This window comes from Pristiophorus japonicus, chromosome 6 (assembly GCF_044704955.1).
Source record: "Pristiophorus japonicus isolate sPriJap1 chromosome 6, sPriJap1.hap1, whole genome shotgun sequence".
Classification (NCBI taxonomy): Eukaryota; Metazoa; Chordata; class Chondrichthyes; family Pristiophoridae; genus Pristiophorus; species Pristiophorus japonicus.
The window spans coordinates 116,131,263-116,152,433 of NC_091982.1; the positions used below are offsets into that span (position 1 = coordinate 116,131,263).

The 21,171-nt window shown below is 44.5% G+C and overlaps 1 protein-coding gene across 2 annotated transcripts in view; it reads right to left on the bottom strand.

The window, feature by feature from the left end:
- Window positions 1-16,291, bottom strand: part of LOC139265763 (sodium- and chloride-dependent neutral and basic amino acid transporter B(0+)-like) — a 94,653-nt gene extending 78,362 nt beyond the window's left edge. Inside the window, exons 1-3 of one of the 2 annotated variants that reach the window (XM_070883136.1) lie at window positions 16,220-16,291; window positions 15,821-15,974; window positions 14,725-14,856 (exon numbers count right to left, since the gene is read on the bottom strand). In XM_070883136.1, the coding sequence (XP_070739237.1) occupies window positions 14,725-14,856; window positions 15,821-15,974; window positions 16,220-16,291 (358 nt within the window). Of the gene's footprint in view, window positions 1-14,724; window positions 14,857-15,820; window positions 16,001-16,215 lie in introns of both variants that reach the window. The other variant, XM_070883135.1, reaches the window with a different exon arrangement.
- Window positions 16,292-21,171: the final 4,880 nt, after the last annotated feature.

Genomic DNA, 21,171 nt, shown 5'->3' on the forward strand with positions numbered 1-21,171 from the left:
AGGAAAGAAAGGGCGACTGAGGATTACAGCAGATTACATACATCATAGCAACTAGCAGGAAACCTGGGCAGACCTCCATGATGTGCTGCATGTCATCACACACTGGTTGGATATTCAGGCAATGAAATGCCTTTGTTCCAATGTTTCTATCTTATTGTGTGTCCATAATTCCCTGGAATTATTTCATAGATTAAGACAAGTTGCACTTCAATGAGTCTATCTGACTTCAGATGTCACACTTCTATTACAGATGCAAAAACTCGATAACCATAACATCTAAAAATGAGGAAGAGAGTTAGTTATTTCCTGTTGCTTTTTCTGACCTTAATGAGCAGGCAGGCACTTGCAACTAGCTGCCAATCCACACAGAACCAATTACCCGCTAAGTGACCTCAGGACATGCTGTGGGCAGCATTTAGACAGTGTGGCCTCATGGGTCAAGTTAAAGATGGGGCTACCTTAGCAGCAGAATAATACATTGTGTGTTGCATAGTGTAATGTCTGTCCTTATAAACAGCTGATCAATTGACCTACTGTGAGCAGTACTATGAGAGATAGGCTAGTGAAAATATTTAGGGGGCTAAATTCGATAGCCCTAAAAATGGGCGCGGGGATCGCGATGCATGATTAACCTGCGACCGTTGCTTCTGATGCAGGCAAAACACGTACTTTGTGGTGCCTGCTAACTAAAATGATTGCAGCGTGCAGCCTCTCAACAGCGGGGTTACCTCAACTCCACTTTCCTGCACTATCCTCATATCACAAAATTCCCTTCATATCCAAAATTCTACTCGATCTCTATCTTGAATATACTCAAAGACTGAGTATATTCAAGACAGAGAACCTCCACAGCCCTCTGGGATAGAGAATTCCAAAGATTCACCACCTGAAGAAGTTTTTCCTCACCTCAGTCCTAAATGGCCGACCCTTTATTCTGCGACTGTGACCCCTGGTTCTAAACTCCCCAGCCAGGGAAACATCCTCCCTGCATCTACCCTGTCAAGCCCTGTAAGAATTTTGTATGTTTCAATGAGATCACCTCTCATTCTTCTAAACTCTAGAGAATATAGGCCTAGTCTACTCAATCTCTCCTCATAGGACAATTCCCCCATCCCAGGAATCAGTCTGTTGAACCTTCGTTGCACTCTCTCTATGGCAAGTATCTTCTTCCTTACGTAAGGAGACCAAAACTGTACACTATACTCCATATATAATTGCAGTAAGATGTCTTTAATCTTACACTGAAATCCTCATAATAAAGGCCAACATGCCATTTGCTTTTTTAACTGCTTGCTATACCGGCACGTTAACTTTCAGTGATTCGTGTACGAGGACACCCAGGTCTCTCTGAACACCAACATTTCCCAATCTCGCACCATTTTAAAAATACTCTGCTTTTCTATTTTTCCTACCAAAGTGGATAATTTCACATTTCTCCATATTATATTCCATTTGCCATGTTCTCGCCCTCTCACTTAGCCTGTCTATATCCCCTTGAAGTCTCTCTGTATCCTCCTCACAACTTACATTCCCACCTAGCTTTGTATCATCAGCAAATTTGGATATATTCCATTTTGTCCCCTCATCCAAATCATTGATATAGATTGTGAATAGCTGGGGTCCAAGCACCGATCCTTGCGGCACCCCACTAGTTACAGCCTGCCAACACGAAAATGATCCATTTACTCCTACTCTCTTTTTTCTGTCTGTTAACCAATCTTCAATCCATGCAAGTATATTACCTCCAAATCCATCGTCATGTATTCAACTATCATTGTAACCCATGTATAAGCTGACTGAAGTTGTGCACCTTGAGAACATTGACCACAGGGGGCGAACATGTGGGCGACACACCTACCCTGGACTTTCTGGTATAAAAGGGGAAGCTTCACCACCTTCATGCTCTTGATGTCTTGGTAATAAAGGTAACTGGTCACAGAGTGACCTTCTCTCAAGTATGGGCCTCACATGCATTTATACTGTATAGTAAGGACATATCATTGGCGACGAGAAACTGGGATTTAAACCACGCAAGCATGGCCACGAGCAGCACAGAAGAGAGGTACTGTGTTAGTGGTGATTGGGACGACTTTATTGAGAGACGACAGCAAAGTTTTGTCACCAATGAATGGTTGGGACAGGATTCGGCCGACAAACGCAGGGCTCATCTCCTGACGGTTTGTGGATCCAGAACGTACTCCCTGATGAAGGACCTTCTAGCGCCAGAGAAGCTGGTGGACAAGACGTTCGAAGAGCTCAGTAAGTTGATTGGGGAACGCCTATAACCGGCGAGCAGCATGCACATGGCGAGACACCGGTTTTACACGCACCGGCGGCGAGAAGGGTAAAGCGTTCCAGACTTTGTGGCAGATCTCGGCGACTGGCGAGCCTATGTAAGTTCCCAGATGCATGCAGAGCGGAGATGCTGCGAGACTTTTTTTTATTGAAGGCATCGGGCATGCTAGGGTTTTCAGGAAACTGATTGAGACCAAAGACTTGAACTTGGAAGCGGCAGCTCTGATAGCCCAGACAATTATCTCAGGGGAGGAAGAGACCAGAATGATTTATGGCAAAAATCTTGGCTCAAATCTTGGCTCAAATGTGGCAAACGACCAGGGAGTCAACATTGTTAACACGGCACACAGTTCTCTAGGCAGACAAGGGCAATCGGACATGCCCCAGCATGCAGTCGAACCCAAAGGGGAAATTTAACAGAGACAATGGCTAACTGAACGGCGATTCATGCCATCGCAATAGACAATGCAGCCAGTAATGGGGCCATCAACACCTGTTAATGGTGTGCTTAAAGACAGTTACAGAGACAGTCCGAGACGATCGACTGGTAATGGACCTTTTGTTTCCAACAATGGGGCCTCCAGCTCATACTGGAGGTGTGGAGGCAAACACCCAGCCAGAGCTTGCAGGTATCAGCAATATACCTGCAGTAACTGCAACGTCAGCGGTCACTTGACAAGTATGCGCAGGAAGCCTGCAGCTAGGTTGATGTACAAGGAGGACGTGTCTGATGGAAGCCCTACGAGGCCGAATGAATACTGGGGGAAATCGCTGGAAGCTGAAGTTCAGAGAGTTCATGTGGAGCACATATACAGTTCATATACCAGGATGTCACCGATAATGATGAAAGTGCTCCTCAATGACATCCTAGTATTAATGGAGCTAGACATAGGGGCCAGCCAGTCCCTGATGAGTATCAAACTATTTGAAAGGTTGTGGGTGTCCAAGGCCAGGAGGCCAAAATTATTGCCGATTGACGCACTGCTTTGGACATATACAAAGGAGATCATTCCGGTGCTAGGCATTGCCACGGTACTCGTGACCCACAAAGATTCAGAGAACAGGTTACCACTCTGGATTGTCCCGGGGGACGGTCCTGCACTACTGGGAAGGAGTTGGCTTGCTGGAAATGGAGCGATGTCAATGCCATTTCTTCTGTGGAGCGAGTATCATGCTCACAGGTCCTAGACAAATTTGATTCATTATTTCAACCCGGCACCGGCATTTTCATGGGGACCAAGGTAGTGATTCACATAAACCCGGACACCAGGCCAGAGCGGTGCCGTACGTGATGCGGGAAAAGATAGAATGCAAATTGGACCGCCTGCTGAAGGAAGGCATCATCTCGCCAGTCGAATTCAGTGACTGGGCGAGCCCGATCATGCCGGTGCTCAAGGTGGATGGGTCGGTCAGGATATGTGGCGATTACAAGGCCACCATCAATCGGATGTCACTCCAAGACCAGTACCCGCTACTAAGAGTGGAGGACCTCTTTGCGACGTTCTCCGGTGGCTAACTTTTTTCAAAATTGGACCTGACCTCAGCTTACATGACCCCAGGAGCTGGCGAGTGAGTCAAAGAAGCTGACCACGACACACAAGCGGTTGTTTGAGTATAACAGATGTCAGTTTGGGATTCGTTCGTCTGCCGCGATCTTTCAGCGAAATATAGAAAGCCTCCTCAAGCCGATTCCAAGGACGGTGGTTTTTCAAGATAACATCCTCATCAAGGGTCGCGATACTGAAGAACACCTCAACAACCTGGAGGAGGTGCTACGCAGATTGGACCAGGTAGGGCTGCGACTGAAAAAGGCGAAGTGCGTCTTCTTAGCTCCAGAGGCAGAATTCCTGGGGAGGAGGGTAGCAGCAGATGGGATCAGACCTACTGCATCCAAAACGGAAGCGATCCAGAGAGCACCCAGACCCCGTAACACGACGGAGTTGCGTTCGTTCCTGGAGCTCCTGAACTATTTTGGTAACTTTCTTCCCAAATTGAGCATGCTGTCAGAGCCGCTACACATGCTCCTACGCAAAGGTCGCGATTGGGTCTGGGGGGACAGCCAGGAAAGGGCTTTTGATAGAGCACGCAATTTGTTCTGCTCCAACAAACTGCTAATGTTATATGACCCATGTAAGAAACTTGTTTTAACGTGCGATGCGTCGTTCTATGGGGTCGGGTGTGTGTTGCAGCATGTGAATGCCAATGGTCAGTTACAGCCGGTAGCTTATGCCTCCAGAAGTCTGTCCCAGGCAGAAAGGGGCTACGGGATTGTAGAAAAGGAAGCGCTAGCATGTGTTTATGCAGTAAAAAAAATGCACCAGTACCTGTTTGGCAGGAAATTTGAGCTGGAGACAGGTCACAAATCCCTAACGTCCCTTTTGGCTGACAACAAGGCCATAAATGCGAATGCATTGGCCCGCATACAGAGGTGGGCACTTCTGTTAGCTGCCTATGACTACACAATTTGGCACAGACCGGGCCCTGAAAACCCCAATGCACTCAGCAGGCTCCCACTAGCCACCACTGAGTGGGCAACTGAGCATGATGCTGAGATGGTCACGGCTGTTGAAGCTTTCGAAAGCGAAGGCTCACGTGTGACAGCCCGTCAGATTAAAGTCTGGACAAATAAAGACCCGCTACTGTCTTTATTTAAGAAATGTGGCCTGAATGGGGACTGGGCAGCCACGTACGGGACATGCCTTGAGGAGTTTAAACCATTTCAGAGGCGCAAGGATGAACTCTCGATTCAGGCCGATTGCCTACTGTGGGGAAACAGAGTAATCATGCATGGCCCAGAAGGGCAGAGAGGTGTTTATCAGAGAACTTCACAATGAGCACCCAGGCATCGTCATGATGAAGGCAATTGCCAGGTCACACGTTTGGTGGCCAGGGATAGATGCAGATCTGGAACTTTGTGTTCGCAGGTGCAACACATGTGCTCAGCTGGGCAACCCACCCAGGGAAGCCCCCCTTAGCCCCTGGCCCGCCAAGCCATGGTCACGCATCCATGTGGACTACGCAGGTCCTTTCATGGGAAAAATGTTGTTGGTTGTAGTAGACACCTACTCCAAATGGATTGAGTGTGCCATTTTAAATTCAAGCACATCCTCTGCCACGGTAGAAAGTCTACGGGCAATGTTCGCCACCCATGGGCTACCGGACGTCTTGGTCAGCGACAATGGCCCGTACTTCACAAGCACTGAATTCCAGGACTTCATGGCAGGCAATGGAATCAACCAAGTCAGAACGGCACCGTTCAAGCCGGCCTCAAACGGCCAGGTGGAACGAGCAGTGCAGATAATCATTCAGGGGATGCTCAGAATCCAAGGGGGTTCCCTACAAAGCCGTTTATCACGCCTCTTGTTGGCCAATAGATCACGACCACATTCGCTCACAGGGGTTCCACCCGCAGAGCTGCTCATGAAAAGGATTCTCAAAACCAGGTTATCCCTTATACACCCTACTATGAAAGAAATTGTTGAGAGCAGGCGCCAGTCACAATGTGACTACCATGACAGGAATGCGAGGGCGCGATGTATTGAGGTCAATGACCATGTTTTTGTCCTTAACTACGCTGCAGGGCCCAATTGGCTTGCAGGCACTGTGATTGTCAAAGAGGGGAATAGGGTTTTGGTAGTTAAACTTACCAATGGACAAATCTGCCGCAAACACGTGGATCAAACTAAAAGGAGGTTCAGCAACCCCATAGAAGAAGCAGAGGAAGAACACGATGTAGAATTTACTCCACCACAGGTGACCGAACACCAGAACTAAGTGGAGGAGAGCCCAGTCACTATGGGCAATCTGGACAGGCCTGAGGCACCGCAAACAGCAGACACTCAGGCCAGCGCCCAACAACCGGAGCCCCAACTCAGGCGCTCTACAAGGGAGCGTAAACCACCAGAGGGACTTAACCTGTGATCCCAATAAGACTTTGGGGGGGAGGTGATGTCATGTATTCAACTATCATTGTAATCCATGTATAAACTGACCTACGTTGTACACCTTGAGAACATTGACCACAAGGGGGCGAACTTGTGGGAGACACTCCAAACCTGGACTTTCCGATATAAAAGCGGAAGCTCCACCCACCTTCATGCTCTTAAGGTTTTGGTAATAAAGGTAACTGGTCACACAGTGACCTTTTCTCAAGTATGGGCCTCGTGTGCATTTATACTGTATAGTAAGAACATATCACCCATGAGCCGTACTTTTGTTCAATAACCTTGTTGGAGCGGATTTTTGGACATATACTTGACTAGTATACGGGACCAAACATTTGTTTTTATTTTCCCTTTAATGAATTTTGTAAGGGACAATACTGATGCAATATGCTTTATATAAAAAAAACAGTTATAGACTTCAAGGTATGCTGGCCTTGAGTTATGGAGATAGGAAAGTGAGATAATGAACGACTGGAGAGATAAGTGGAGGTATGTTTATCTATACCGGTGCCAAAATGGCCTGCACTTGTTTATAATGCCCTGTCACAATGCAGGCTGGTTTATATCAAGAGCTCAGCCTTGGATAGTAATTGTATGAATGCGATGATTAGACTCAAGGACTAGTGCTAAAGCATGTGATGTAAAGTGACAATTTTTAAGATAAAAGAACCTCACTGGAGATACCAATTTGAGAAGTGGTTCAGAGGCAGGGGTCTCTAACACTTCTCCCAAAGCTTTGTCTCCGATTTAATAAACCTCTCTTTATATATTATACAGTCTCGGAAATATTTTTCCACAACAAACCTCTTGTGTGGCACCTTATCGAATGTCTTATGAAAATCCACTGGTTCCCCCTTATCTATTCTACTAGTTACAACCTCTAAAAACTCTAACAGATTTGTCAAACATGATTTACTTTTCATAAATCCGGGTTGACTCTGCCCAATCCTATAATTATTTTCTAAGTACCCTGTTTCCATGTCCTTAATAATAAATTCTAACATTTTCCCTACTCCTGATGTCAGACTAACTGGTCTGTAGATCCCCATTTTCTCTCTCCCTCCTTTCTTAAATAGCAGGGCTACATTCAATACCTTGCAGTCTGCAAGAACTGTTCTAGAATCTATGAAATTTTGGAAGATGAGAACCAATGCATCCATTATCTCTGTAGCCAACTCTTTCAAAACCCTAGGATGTCGGCCATTAGGTCCAGGGGATTTATTGGCTTTCAGTCCCATTAATTTCTCCAGTACTATTTTTTTACTAATACTAATTTCTTTCAGTTCCTCATTCTCGCTAGACCCTTAGTTCTCCATTATTTCTGAGAGTTTTTTTTGTGTCTTCTGCCATTTCCTAATTCCCCATTATAATTTCTCCCGTCTCAGCCTATAAGGTACCCACATTTACTTTCATAGGAACATAAGAAATAGGAGCAGAAGTAGGCCATTTGGCCCCTCGAGCCCACTCCACCATTCAATAAGATCATGGCTGATCTGATCATGGACTCAGCTCCCATTCCTTGCCTGCTCCCCAAAACCCTTTACTCCCTTATCGCTCAAAAATCTATATATCTCCACCTTAAATATATTCAATGACCCAGCCTCCACAGCTCTCTGGGGCAGAGAATTCCATAAATTTACCATCCACCGAGAGAAGAAATTTCTCCTCATCTCAGTTTTAAATGGGTGGTCCCTTATTCTAAGACTATGTCCCCTAGTTTTAGTTTCCCCTATGAGTGGAAATATCCTCTATGCATCCACCTCGAGAAGCCCCCTCATTATCTTATAAGTTTCAATAAGATCACCTCTCATTCTTCTGAACTCTAATGTGTATAGGCCCAACCTACTCAACCTATCCTCATAAGTCAACCCCCTCATCTCCGGAATCAACTTCATAAACCTTCTCTGAACTGCCTCCAATGCAAATATATCCTTCATTATTCTTTTCCTTCTTACATATCTATAGCAGCTTTTACCATCTGTTTTTATGTCTCTCGCTAGTTTACTCTCATATTTTATTTTCCCTTTCTTTATCAATTTCTTGGTCCTCCTTTGCTGATTTGTAAAATCCTCCCAATCCTTAGGCTTACTGCCTTTTTTGGCAACATTATAAGCCTCTTCCATTCATCTAATAATATCTTTAACTTCTCTTGTTAGCCACGGTTGGACCACTTTTCCTGTGGGGGTTTTGTGCCTTAAAGAAATGTATGTTTGTTGTAAATTATGTATTAATTCTTTAAATGCTAACCATTGCTTGTCTACCATTATACCTTTTAGCGTAGTTTCCCAATCCGCCTCAGCCAACTCACCCTTCATACCTACATAGCTTGCTTTGTTTAGATACAAGACTCTAGTTTCAGATTTAACTAAATCACTTTCAAACTCAATATAAAACTCGATCATATTATGGCCATTATTCCCTATGTGGAAAAAGATGAAATGATGGTACAACATGGAGAGAGCGGGCTCCAAGATTGATGAGGCTGAGCTGGAGGCCTCATTGGAGGAGGTGGAAAGGAGAGAATTGCTCTATTGACATGGGGACCAGGATGCCCTCCAAACACACACTCAGAAGGAAATGGGAGCAGGTAGCCGTTGTGGTCAATGCCAGAAATCAAGCCCCGAGGACCTGGATGCATTGCCGTCAGAAGTTTAATTACTTCACATGAGTGATGAAGATCAGTGAATGCATCCTCAAATGCCATATCCTACCAACTGCACCATTAGCCTCCGCCACTGCTCAATGCACCAAAAGAGCTAAATTCCAGAGGCGAGGTGAGAATCACTGACCTTGATATCAAGGCAGCATTTGACCGAGTGTGGCATTAAGGAATCCTAGTAAAATTGAATTTTAATGGGAACCAAAGGGATATCTGGCTGGAGTCATACCTAGCACAAAGGAATATAATTGTGGGAGGTCTATCATCTTAGCCCCAGGACATTGCTGCAGGGGTTCCTCAGGGCAGTGTCCTACATCCAACCATCTTCAGCTGCTTCATCAATGACCTTCCCTCTATCATGGGGTCAGAAGTAGGGATGATCGCTGATGATTGCACAGTGTTCAGTTTCATTCGCAACTCCTCAGATAATGAAGCAGTTCATGCCTGCATGCAGCAAGACCTGGACAATAACCAGGCTTGGGCTGATAAGTGGCAAGTAGCATTTGTGCCAGGCAATGATCATCTCCAACAAGAGAGGGTCTAACCACCTCCCCTTGATATTCAATGGCATTACCATTGTCGAATCATCCACCATTACCATCCTGAGGATCACCATTGACCAGAAACTTAACTGGACCAGCCACATAAATACTGTTGTTACAAGAACAGATCAAAGGCCAGGTATTCTGAGGTGAGTGTCTTCCCTCCTGACTCCCCAAAGCCTTTCCACCATCTACAAGGCACAAGTCAGGAGTGTGATAGAATACCCTCCACTTGCCCGGATAAGTGCAGCTCGAACAAAACTCAACAAGCTTGACACAATCCAGGACGAAGCAGCTTGCTTGATTGGCATCCCACCCACCACCTTAAACATTCACTCCCTCCACCACCGGCGCACCGTGACTGCAATGTGTACCATTTACAAGATGCACTGCAGCAACTTACTATGGCTTCTTCGAGGGCAGCTACCAAACCCATGACCTCTACCAACTAGAAGGACAAGGGAGCAGGTGCATGGGAACACCACTACCTCAAAGTTCCCCTCCAAGTCACACAGAATCCCAATATGGAAATATGTCTCCATTCCTTCATTATCACTGGGTCAACATCTTGGAACTCCCTCCCTAACAGCACTGTGGAGCACGGCTGCAGCGGTTCAGGCAGGCGGCTCACCATCATCTTCTTGAGGGCAATTAGGGATGGGCAATAAATGCTGGCCTTGTCAGTTGACGCCCATATCCCAGCAATGAATTACAAAAATATCTAACAGTTGTAGCTTCACCTCACCTTCACACCCACATCTCACAGCTTGCATTCATTGCCAGCTATTCAACCATGACAGCCACATCGCCAAAAGAGATTGCACCACATTCACTGATACACTTTTCTCTCTCTCTTCCAGGACAAGGTGGCGCACAACAGGAGGCAGCGGAAGCTAACCAGCGGGGGACAGGCACACCTGCACATCCTCATGGAGGAGACGGTGCTCACCATCATTGGAGCAGCCATTGCTGAGGCCATGGCCAGTGGCGGGGCAGAAACTGTAAAAGATGATGATCTTCGCATATCTTATCCTTGTTCTCTCATCCCACAATCTCTTCAGATTTATAAGCTGCAGATGGTGTGAGCAATCACCTGTTACTCACCCCCCCCCCCTCCACCTCCCCACCCAGCCACCTTCCACTCACCACAACCTTACCCTTATGCCTTTCTCCTTTCAGATACCCAAAAACTTTACTTCGCCAGGCAGTGGTAGAAGAACAACAGGTGGAAGAGCAACAAGACATGGATGATGAAGAAACATGTTCATTTGATTTCACACTTAAAGCCACCACCTCGGGTAATGACACGGTGTGTAATTTAGAGGATAGCATAGAGGCGGGATCTGCACGTTTTGAGACACCTGGCATGTGTAGCCTGCAGCCAGGACAGGGGGCAAGGCTTCTGTAGGTGCCAGCTTACCTCAGGACGAGGTCGCACACGAGGACTCAGATGAGGACTTCAATCGGGCAGGCTGATGGGTATGCACAATGAAATGCTTGGTGAATTGGCAGACCTGCCAGAAAGCCTCCATTCAATGTCAAGGAGCATGGAGAAGTCCAGCATCAACTTGGCACAGAGCTTCTCGCAGAGTTTGGAATCCATCATGTCCAGCAGGGAAATGGTCGCCAACTCCATGAGCACACTTGTGAACCCAACCATGAAGCAGCATCTGATGGTCGAGGTTTGAGCTTCTATTGCAGCATAAGCAGAAGCCACCCAACATCTGGGTGGAAGCTCATACTTCTGTCATGCAAGGCCAGCGTGTTGCCACACAAGCTCAGACTGCTGCCATCAGACTGATACCAGTGTTCAAAGATGCGTGCAGCGTGTCACAGCAGTCCATCGATCTGTCTTCCAACAGATTACTAGAATTGCTGAGATGTCGCCCCGAGGGAGTGGTGTGGATTCATGGAGCACAAACCTGCTGCCCTCTCTCAGGATGACAGAAATCATCCTCCCACCCCTGCTACTCCACCAGTGCCTTTGCTGTTACCTGTCAGCGAGGCAGCGCAGACTCCTGCTGCCCATGCCGAGGTGGTGCAGTCCGAAGCCGGGCCTTCTCAGCCCAGAGTATTACTCGAGGTCATCCTCTAAGGCCGTTTACGGAATCCCCACTGAAAGTCAGCAGCCTCCCACTCGCCACGCTGCATCCACTGGGGGGGTAGAACTGCGTAGGAGCACTAGGATAGGCAAAGGCATACGGAAGGCAGGCACTAAGGGAATGCACAAGGGTGATGAGTTGATGTTTGTATGCAATATGGCATGCTTTGATTTATAAATTTGGTTTAGAATGTTTATTTGGTGTTGGCTATGATTTTGGCATCGCGTCCAAGCAGATGTGATGGTCCGTGTCAGCGGGAAGGTAAGGTGTGGGACTGTTGGTGAATGGAGAATTGGGGTTACAATTATTGGTCAGATGGGTTGTTCAAGGACAGCCCGGCCAGAAAGGGCTGTCTAGGTTGCCTCCTCCCTTTCTCTTCCTCGTCCTCCTGCTCCTTAGCTGCTCACTGTATAATTGGCAGCAAGAGCTGTGCCCTCATGATAGCGAGGTTATGCAGCATGCAGCAGATCACCACAAATCTCGACACCCGCTGTGCCGAGTACTGCAGGGCTCCTCCAGAGCGGTCTAGGCAGTGGAAGAGTTGTTTCATCACACCAATTTTCTGCTCTATCATATTTCTTGTGGCAGTATGGCTTTCATTGTATGCTTGCTGCACACATATGTCTGGATTTTGCACCGGAGTCATGAACCATGTCGCCAGTGGACAGCACTTGTTGGCCAGTAGCTACCCTTTTGTTTGTCATGGTGGCTCAAAACCAAATGTCACAGTGGACTGCCACAGAAGGAAGGTATCATGACTGCTGCAAGGATACCGGGCATTGACCTGCATGATTCGCTACCTATGGTCGCACACCAGCTGGACGTTGAGCGAGTGGAATCCTTTGCAGCTCTGGTATTTCTCAGAATTGACAGTCGGTGTCCACAAAGCAATGTGCATGCAGTCAATGGCACCCTGCATCATGAGAAAGCTTGCAATCCTCGCAAGCCGTGTGCTCGCTCACAGAGAGAATGAAATGTAGTCAGCTCTCTTTGAATAGAGAGACTCAGTGACCTCCCTTATGCAACAGTGGGTGGCAAACTGCAAGATATTGCAAATATCTCCAGCTCCAGCCTGGAAGGAGCCCGTGCATAAAAGTTCATCACCACGGTCACCTTTACAGCCACTAGCAATGTGGTCCTCACCCTGCTCTGAGGTTGCAGTTGTGGCTGCAGCAGATGGCAAATTTCAGTGAGGATGTCCTTACTAAAAAGCAGACGTCTCACACGTTAATCCTCAATGAGGTTCAGGTAGGATAATTACTCCCTGAACATCCTGGGTGGACATGGCCCCCTATTGAGAGCCCTTCTCCTCCCCTTCCTTATTCTAGCAGCTTGCTCTGCTCTGTGTAGCCTCTGCTCATTCTCCCAGTCATGCTGTATTCCAAGGGGAATGCCTACTGCATCCATGTCTGGGAGCAAGTGGTTTCTGCAGAAACCTTGAAGTCAGGAAAAGTACTTCAGTACCTGTAACACCACTCCCTGTAGATTTCAACAATTTTAGAGAACACTAGAAAGCACTAAACACTTGTAGAATCATAGCAACAGCCAGTACAAATCAATCAGCAATTAATCTGTAAGTAGTTGGTGATCCCTTTAAATAGCACTAGTGGAAAGTCCATCCTGTTGCTGAATGCATGGTCAGCTATGCAAGCATATGAGAGTGTGTTAGCTAGAGTGTTGAGCTCCAAAGTGGCAGCACTGGCGTCAAATTTGCACTCACCAATATGGCACGTGTGCGCATGCCTCAGATGCCATTTTGTACCTCTAGGGGCACTTGGAACACCCAGAAATGGATCCAAATTTTGTACCATTTAAATGAAAAACTGTTATCATTTTCAATTCGGGAATAAAATTAAAAACTGAATTAGCTGAATTACACAAATTGGCTGCTAAACCATCCTCCATTTTCCTGAAGGTGTAACTCATTCTGCGGTTTGGTTCCACAGATGCTGCACACCCTCTGACCTCCTGTCCAAGTAAACATTCTTCCCCCAAGAACCTAAGCAGTGAACATCATTAACTATTAACCAGGAGGGCATCCCAGCTGGGCCCAGTCCTGTCCTCACCTATTGTTCATAACCCACATGTACTTTTTAACAGGAGTTGGTGATCAGTAACAGGATCCTTGGCTGATGTTTTCTTCCTCAGTCTAAGGACACAGGACAGCTCTAAAGCCCTCACTTTTGCCCGGGACGAGCTGCACTGTTGAGCTACCCATGTGATTTAGGTTTTATTTTATCCTAAGCAGCATACCAGCTTCCTTTCGTTCTCTCAAAGCTCTGTTAATTTGTTTTCAATATCATTATGCTTCTCATTCCACAGGCACACTACTGCACTCGGAGAGATTGAATTCCCTCCACTTTATATCACTGGAAAATATTTATCCAAATCCTTCAATCTCTTTCAATAACCTGATTACACTCCAAATACTGCATCTAAATCAAACCAACAATACTCAGTGGTAGCACTCTTGCCTCTGAATCAGAAGATGGTTTGTTCAAGTCCCACTCCAGAGATAATCCAGGTTGACACTTCAGTGCAGTACTGAGGGAATGCTGCATGGAGTTGGGGTGATTTGGATGAGATGTTAAACCAAGCAGTGGGCCCTGTCAGATAAACCTAAAAGATCCCATGGCATTGCTCAACGAAGTGCAGGAGAGCTCTCCCGTTGTCTTGGCCAATATTTATTGATCAATCAACATCACTGAAAGAGATTGTCTGGCAATTAGCTCATTGCTGTTTGTGGATCTTGTTGTGCACAAATTAATGCAGTGTTTCCCTACATTACAACAGTGACTACACTTCAAAAATAGCGCATTGGCTGTGGAAGTGCTATGGGATGTCCTATGGTCATGAAAGGTGCGATAAAAATGCAAGTCTTTCTTTTAACACAATCTCAATTAATCTTCATCTCTATTAGAAAAATGAAACATGAAGCTGTGTTAATAATTGAATGACAGATAGAAAGTTCTCCAGGTATTGGGTCTAATATCTAACTAAATTTAGAACAAAAAAATAAAACATTTCACTGTCTGTATCTGTCTTTGTAAAGTGTACGACAGATCAGATCATAAACAGTACTTCAGCAAGGCTTATAAGGAAATTATAACCAGCATATTAACATTAGTTCAATACGATTACTCATTTAAACTGTTGCCTTGTGTTGCTGAATAACCACTAACCTTGTAGCATTGGTACGGCTTTCCAGACTTTAACAGGTCCGAGGCTGGCAAACTGCCCAAAGGAAGATTCCAAGAAAAACATTGGCATCCCAGCGAGTGCCAGCATAAGTGTGTAGGGAATAAGGAACGCGCCTGGAAAATATAGTAATGGAGTTCAACGGAGTGTAAAATTGAGTGGGGCTAAAACAGGTGTTCAAGCTGAACCTCGTTCCCGCCAGGCAAGTTGGGTTAAAATTACCCTTAAATCTCTTTGAAAAGATGTTTGCCTGTCATCTAGTTACCTATTCCAAAATATTTATATTTGTAGCTATGACTATACAGAATAGTCAATTTATCTTCAGTGTCTCCTATTTCATTGGCCGGACCATGATTCCTATAAGATTTTACAATGTGAATGTACATTAATATATGGGAGGTGTTTAGGTCTCAGCTACAATTCTGAAAGGTCAGTAAATGAATGAAGTTATCAGGAAAATTCCCTTGTAAAATTTACTCTCTAACTGAATTGAAATACTTTCCATCTCTTTAATTAAAGACATTGAGCAACCGTGTTACAATATTTTTACACTTTTGCTCTCGGTTTCCATTGATCCAGTTTTGTGGAGTTGTGAAGAGCAGCTGATACGAGCAGGTATGATCCTAACTTACAAACCTGAGCCCAGAGCCTGACTGGGAGATTGATAACTGAGGATTTCAGATATTGCGCACTAAAAGTGCCTGATGTGATCAGTTCATGCATCTTAAACAATAAGACTTTAAAAGGTATTCAAAAGTAATAAATCATCAGTTCTACTCACCTGCCAAGGATCATTCATTTAAGTTTTAAAATATCATCTACTTGATGTATATCACTCTTAACTATAAATATAAACTATCACCCTGTCACATTTCACACTTCCCAAGAAAAAGAATTGATAGTTTAAAACTGAGATTCAATTCATCGTTGCTTATATCAGCAATGTTCAACCCTGCATTATTTATCTAGTACAATAAAAGGTTTCTTGGTTCATTACTTTATCAAGAATATTAAATTCAATGAATTGTTCCCTTTATTTCCTTCCGTTCTCTCCCTGTATTATGGATTTGACTACAGTACCTCCTCCATTTCTGTAAGCCAGGTAAGGGAATCGCCAGACATTGCCCAGACCCACAGCACAGCCGATCATTGAGAACAAGTAGTCAGTTTTCGAGGACCAGTTACCTCGCTCTACATTCTCATCACTTTCACCCACATGTTCATTGGTGGCAATCTGGGGGAAAGACAGGAAATGGCCGACTCAGAAGTTAGATTTTGTCAGACTAAAACTCAAGTAAAAAGTACAGTTTTCACCCGCTACAGAAATACTCCATTGAGCAGCAATCGGTTGGTAGTTTGGAAACACCTTGAACCCCACAGAGACCCTCTGCAATTCACACAACAACCAAAATCCCCAAATCATCAGCACCTCTCAAGGTTTTACATGAGTTTACTGTCATGTTTTGATAAAATACTCACCGTGTCCTGGGGAGGGTGTGTTTGGTGGATATTCCGTGAGAACACAGATAAAGACAATTCTCTCTGGTCCATTTCAGGACAATGTTGAACAATTCTTCCACTTGCTCAGGGGTTGGGAGTAAACCTTGAGGAGGACACTTTTGTCCAAAGGTCTTCGAACTTTGTACTGCTCCGGGATTCTCGTTAAGGATGATTCACCTCCACACCAGGCAATGACTCTTCTAGTCAGAAGCCACTCCCTTACGCTGTTTAAAAGGGGGCGTAGCTCTGTTTACTCAGGGTCTGCTGATACCCAAGCTCCCAGAGTATTTTTGCTGTTAATTATTTAATTTCCAGACTAAATGTTCTTATTGCAGGCTATTTGCATTAGTTTCAGTTCACTGAGTATCAAAGTGCAGTTATTTTGCATCTACTTTGACAGCAGTGGCATTTTTAAAAGGGGACAGCACCAAGAGCATCTGCACCAATCAGGTGCTCAGGTAATGCAGAACTTTGCTTGTATTTGCTCAAAAATTGGAGAATCTTTTTGGATAATTCCTGACTATCCTATATAATCATATTTATACCACTCGAGACAGTGATATGTTTGAGAATTCACTTCATATTGACAAAACATTAATCTGAATCATGCTAACCAATCATACATTAATCTTAAACACCCTAACCAATCGTACATTAATCTTAAACACCCTAACCAATCATACATTAATCTTAAACACCCTAACCAATCATGCAAAGAAGCTCACGCTAGGCCTGCATCCAAAATTTACCACATAGAATTACACAGAATATACAACACAGAAACAGGCCATTCAGCCCAACTAGTCCAGGCTGCTGTTTAAACTCTCCTCTAGTCTCTTCCCATCCTTCCTCATCTAACTATCAGCATAATCCTCTATTCCTCCTCATATGCCCATCTAGCTGCCCCCCCCACCCGCCCCCACTCACTTATATGCATCTACACTAATTGCCTCAATTACTCCCTGTGGTAGCGAGTTCCACATTTTCACCACTCTCTGGGTAAAGAAGTCTCTTCTGAATTCATTATTTCATTTTTTTGGTTACTATCTTATATTAATGGCCTCTAGTTTTGCTCTTCCCCACAAGTGGAAACATTATTTCTGTGTCTACTTTATCACAACCTTTCATAATTTAAGACTTTATATTAGATCACCACTCAGACTTCTCTTTTCAAGAGAACGGAGACACAGCCCGTTCATCCTTTCCTGATTGGATAACTTCTCAGTTCTGTTATTATTCTCGTAAATCCTTCTTGCACCTTCTCCTGTGCCTCAATATTCTTTTTATAATATGATCATAATTGTACGTAGTACTCAAAGTGTGGTCTAACCAAGGTCCATTACAAGTTTAGCATAACTTCACTACTTTTCAATTCTATCCCTCAATTCTATGGCTCAGTGGGTAGCTCACTCTCCTCTGAGTCAGAACATTATGTGTTCAAGTCCCACTCCAGGAACTTGGGCACATAAAAATCTAGGCCGACACTTCAGTGCCGTGCTGAAGGAGTGCTGCACTGTCGGAGGTGCTGTCTTTTGGATGAGACGTTAAACCAAGGCCCCGTCTGCCCTCTCAGGTGGACATAAAAGACCTCATGGCACTATTTCGAAGAAGAGCAGGGGAGTTATCCCCAGTGTCCTGGCCAATATTTATCCTTCAATCAACATAACAAAAACAGATTATTTGGTCCTTATCACATTTCTGTTTGTGGGAGTTTGCTATGCGCAAGTTGGCTACTGCATTTCCCACATTACAACAGTGATACTCCAAAAGTACAAAAGCACTTTGAGACATCCGGTGGTCATGAAAGGCGCTATATAAAACCAAGTCTTCCTTGATTTCTCCAGAAATAAACCCTAGTGCTTGATTTACTTTATTTATGGCCTTATTAACCTGCATCGCTATTTTTAGTGATTTGTGCTGTAGTCCTCCCAGATCCCTTTGCTTCTCTACCCCATTTAGATCCTTATTTTCCAAGTAATATGTGATCTTATTTTTCTTACCAAATTGTAAGAATTCACACTTATCTATGTTGAAATTAATTTGCCAATTATATGCCCATTCTGCAAATTTATTAATTGGTTCTTGTATTTTGCTGCAGTCCTCCTCAGTTTTGACCATACCTCCCAATTGATGTTGTCTGCAATTTTTTTTATTGTATTGTTGATTCCAAAGTCTAAAAATTAATATAAATTGTGAACAACAGCAATCCCAGCACTGATCCTTGTGCACCCTTCTGCCACTGTGAATAGCTAGCTACCTTTTTACCCAACTCTCTGCTCTCTGTCTTGAAGCGAGCTAGCTATCCATTCTGCCACTTGTCCCCTGACTCCACATGCTCTGACCTTATTCATTAGTCTATTAGGTGGAACCTAATAGAGGGCCTTTTGGAAATCTAGAAATATTACATCGACTACATTACCCTTGTCTACTCTCTCTGTTATCTCTTAAAAGAATTCAATGAGGTTGGTCAAGCAAAATTTTCCCTTTTGAGATCCATGTTGATTATTCATTATAATATTTTTGATTTCTAGATGTTTTTCTATTTTCTCCTTTAGTAGGGATTCCATTATTCTTCCTACCACCAATGTTAAGCTGACTGGTCTATAGTTCCCTGGACATATTCTATCTCCCTTCTTAAATATAGGTATATGTTAGCTATCCTCCAGTCCTCTGTCACTGCACCTTTTTCTAATGAATTATTAACAAATTACTGTGAGTAGATTTAATGAGAAATGGTGAAGGTGCATTCTCCTGTTCACACCCCAGAGTCTCGAATGCAGCTGTCTTTCCTTACTTCCTGCTTTCTAACTAAGTAAACATTGCATCTGTCTTATAATCTTTTAGGTTATGGTTCTCTTCCTGCCAAATGCAACCTTTACCTCAGCCTAGATATTTGAGAAGGCCCGAAAGCCGGCGGTGGCACCATGGGGTGAGATTTGCTCGTGCCCGTTTAAAAAGCACAGGCAGCATGTTATTTTGGTGTTGCCTGCTGATTTGAATGATTTTAGTGCACAGCCCAGTGACGAGCGCACTACTTCAGGCTGTGTGCTTAGCGGGAGGTCAATGTCTCATCGCAATAGTGCCCCGGGAGCGAAGCTGCATTCTCTAAAGACAAGGCTGTCATTTTAGAAAGCAGACCTGAGCTCTTAAAGGTGAACTGCCTCCTGAAAAAAATATTCAAAAATAGGCAATGTCTAGCCATTAAAGCTCAACTGCCTTCTGAAAAAAATATTAACTATCAATCCAAACTGAGTAATGTTCAGCTCTTAAAGCTGAATTGCTTGCTGCATGTAAAAAAATGGTGAAAGTGCTTCAACACTGACACAAATGGCTCAACAAGCTATAGAAATGGCACGCTGGATCTTGCAAGGAACTCTTGAGCTTTGTGCAGGGGGTCAACAGTTGAAGAGAGTTCCTCTATGCACTCAATATCAAATTCTATCATATTATGATCACTCTTCCCCAGATGATCCATTACTGTAAGATTAATAATTAACCATGTCTTATTAACACAATACTAGATCGAAAAGAGCCTGTTTCCTAGCTGCCAATTTGGTTTGCCCAGTCTATATAAAGATTAAAGTCCCCCACAATTATTGCATTACCTTTGTTACATGCTCCTCCAATATCCCGATTAATACTTTCCAGCACTATAATTACTGTAAACACAGTTAACCTGACGAAGTTGTGAAGAAGGTCGGTCTCTTTCTTTCAAAGAAGAACTGGATGTTCACCTGATGTCCTGGTGAATATGTGTCCTTGAAACAACACCTGAAGCAGATTATATTATGATCATACATTGCTGTTTGTGGGAGTTTGCTGAAGAACTGTAGGAATCTGTCAGCCTTCCAAAAAGTGCTTAACGTCATCTTGCCAAGTTACCAGCTCGCCGAGTGTTATTTGAGAAAGAAAAACCTAGTAGCCCAGATGATAAATGATGCCCTTAACAGCATTTGGTCAGGTTAGATACTGGCTTAATTATCATTGAATTCCATCAAAACAATGGATTTCTGGCATCAAACAACACGGAGAATTAACACAGAGCCAGACAATGGATGGTTCCATCTCTCCTCTTCCCCACCTCATGGCGGCCGGTGCTGTATCGCAAGGGAAGCTTTGTCACAGTGAGGAGAGTGAAACAGGTAGGATAAATATTACATAGCAGCAAAAATGACAAAGCTACCCACCGAGATAACAAAGTCACTCACACGCAATGATAGACTCTATCTCTCCAACAAACTTACAAATACAGATGGTATCTGTTGTGTATGGAGAAAGAGTCAGACTGAATACTGTGAGCTCAAAGTAATGTGTGACCTTAGTCTTTTATTGCATGTCTCCAGAGTGCCTCTCCAATCTGTGAAGCCTCCTTAAATACCTGTGCTCCCAAGGGATTATGGGATCCCTTGGGACTCCGGGGAATGAGCCCTCTGGTGGCTGTACAGAATAAATACAAGTCCACATATATAACAGTATCCACTGTCCACTCCACTCGAATCGAATCGAAAAGTCCAAGTAACAGAAAGGATTCGCTCTGGGCTGCACAGACTTTATCAGGCGGGGAGCAGGTTAAAATTATTCCACTGCTCTCAATAAACATGGGATGGGACGCTGACCTAATATGGTGTTAAAATCATCAGTAGACTCTCCTGTATATTGATGGAACAAACCAACTAAAAACCCTGCGATGTTCTCATGACTGCTCGTGGTAGGTGGGGGAGGGGGGCGGGGGGCAAGGCAATATTCCCTGTAATCTGCACGGCTGTGCAGCCATCCAGGGAACCAACGCAACAGACTTTTCAATACAAAAATGAACATGCGCTATATTTTGAATGGCCTAGGCGGCTACTTAAAGGGGTCACGCAGGGCCAAACAGATTGAAAGGGAACACTTGGCGGGGTGGGGGGGGGGGGGGGGCGGTGGGTGGCAGG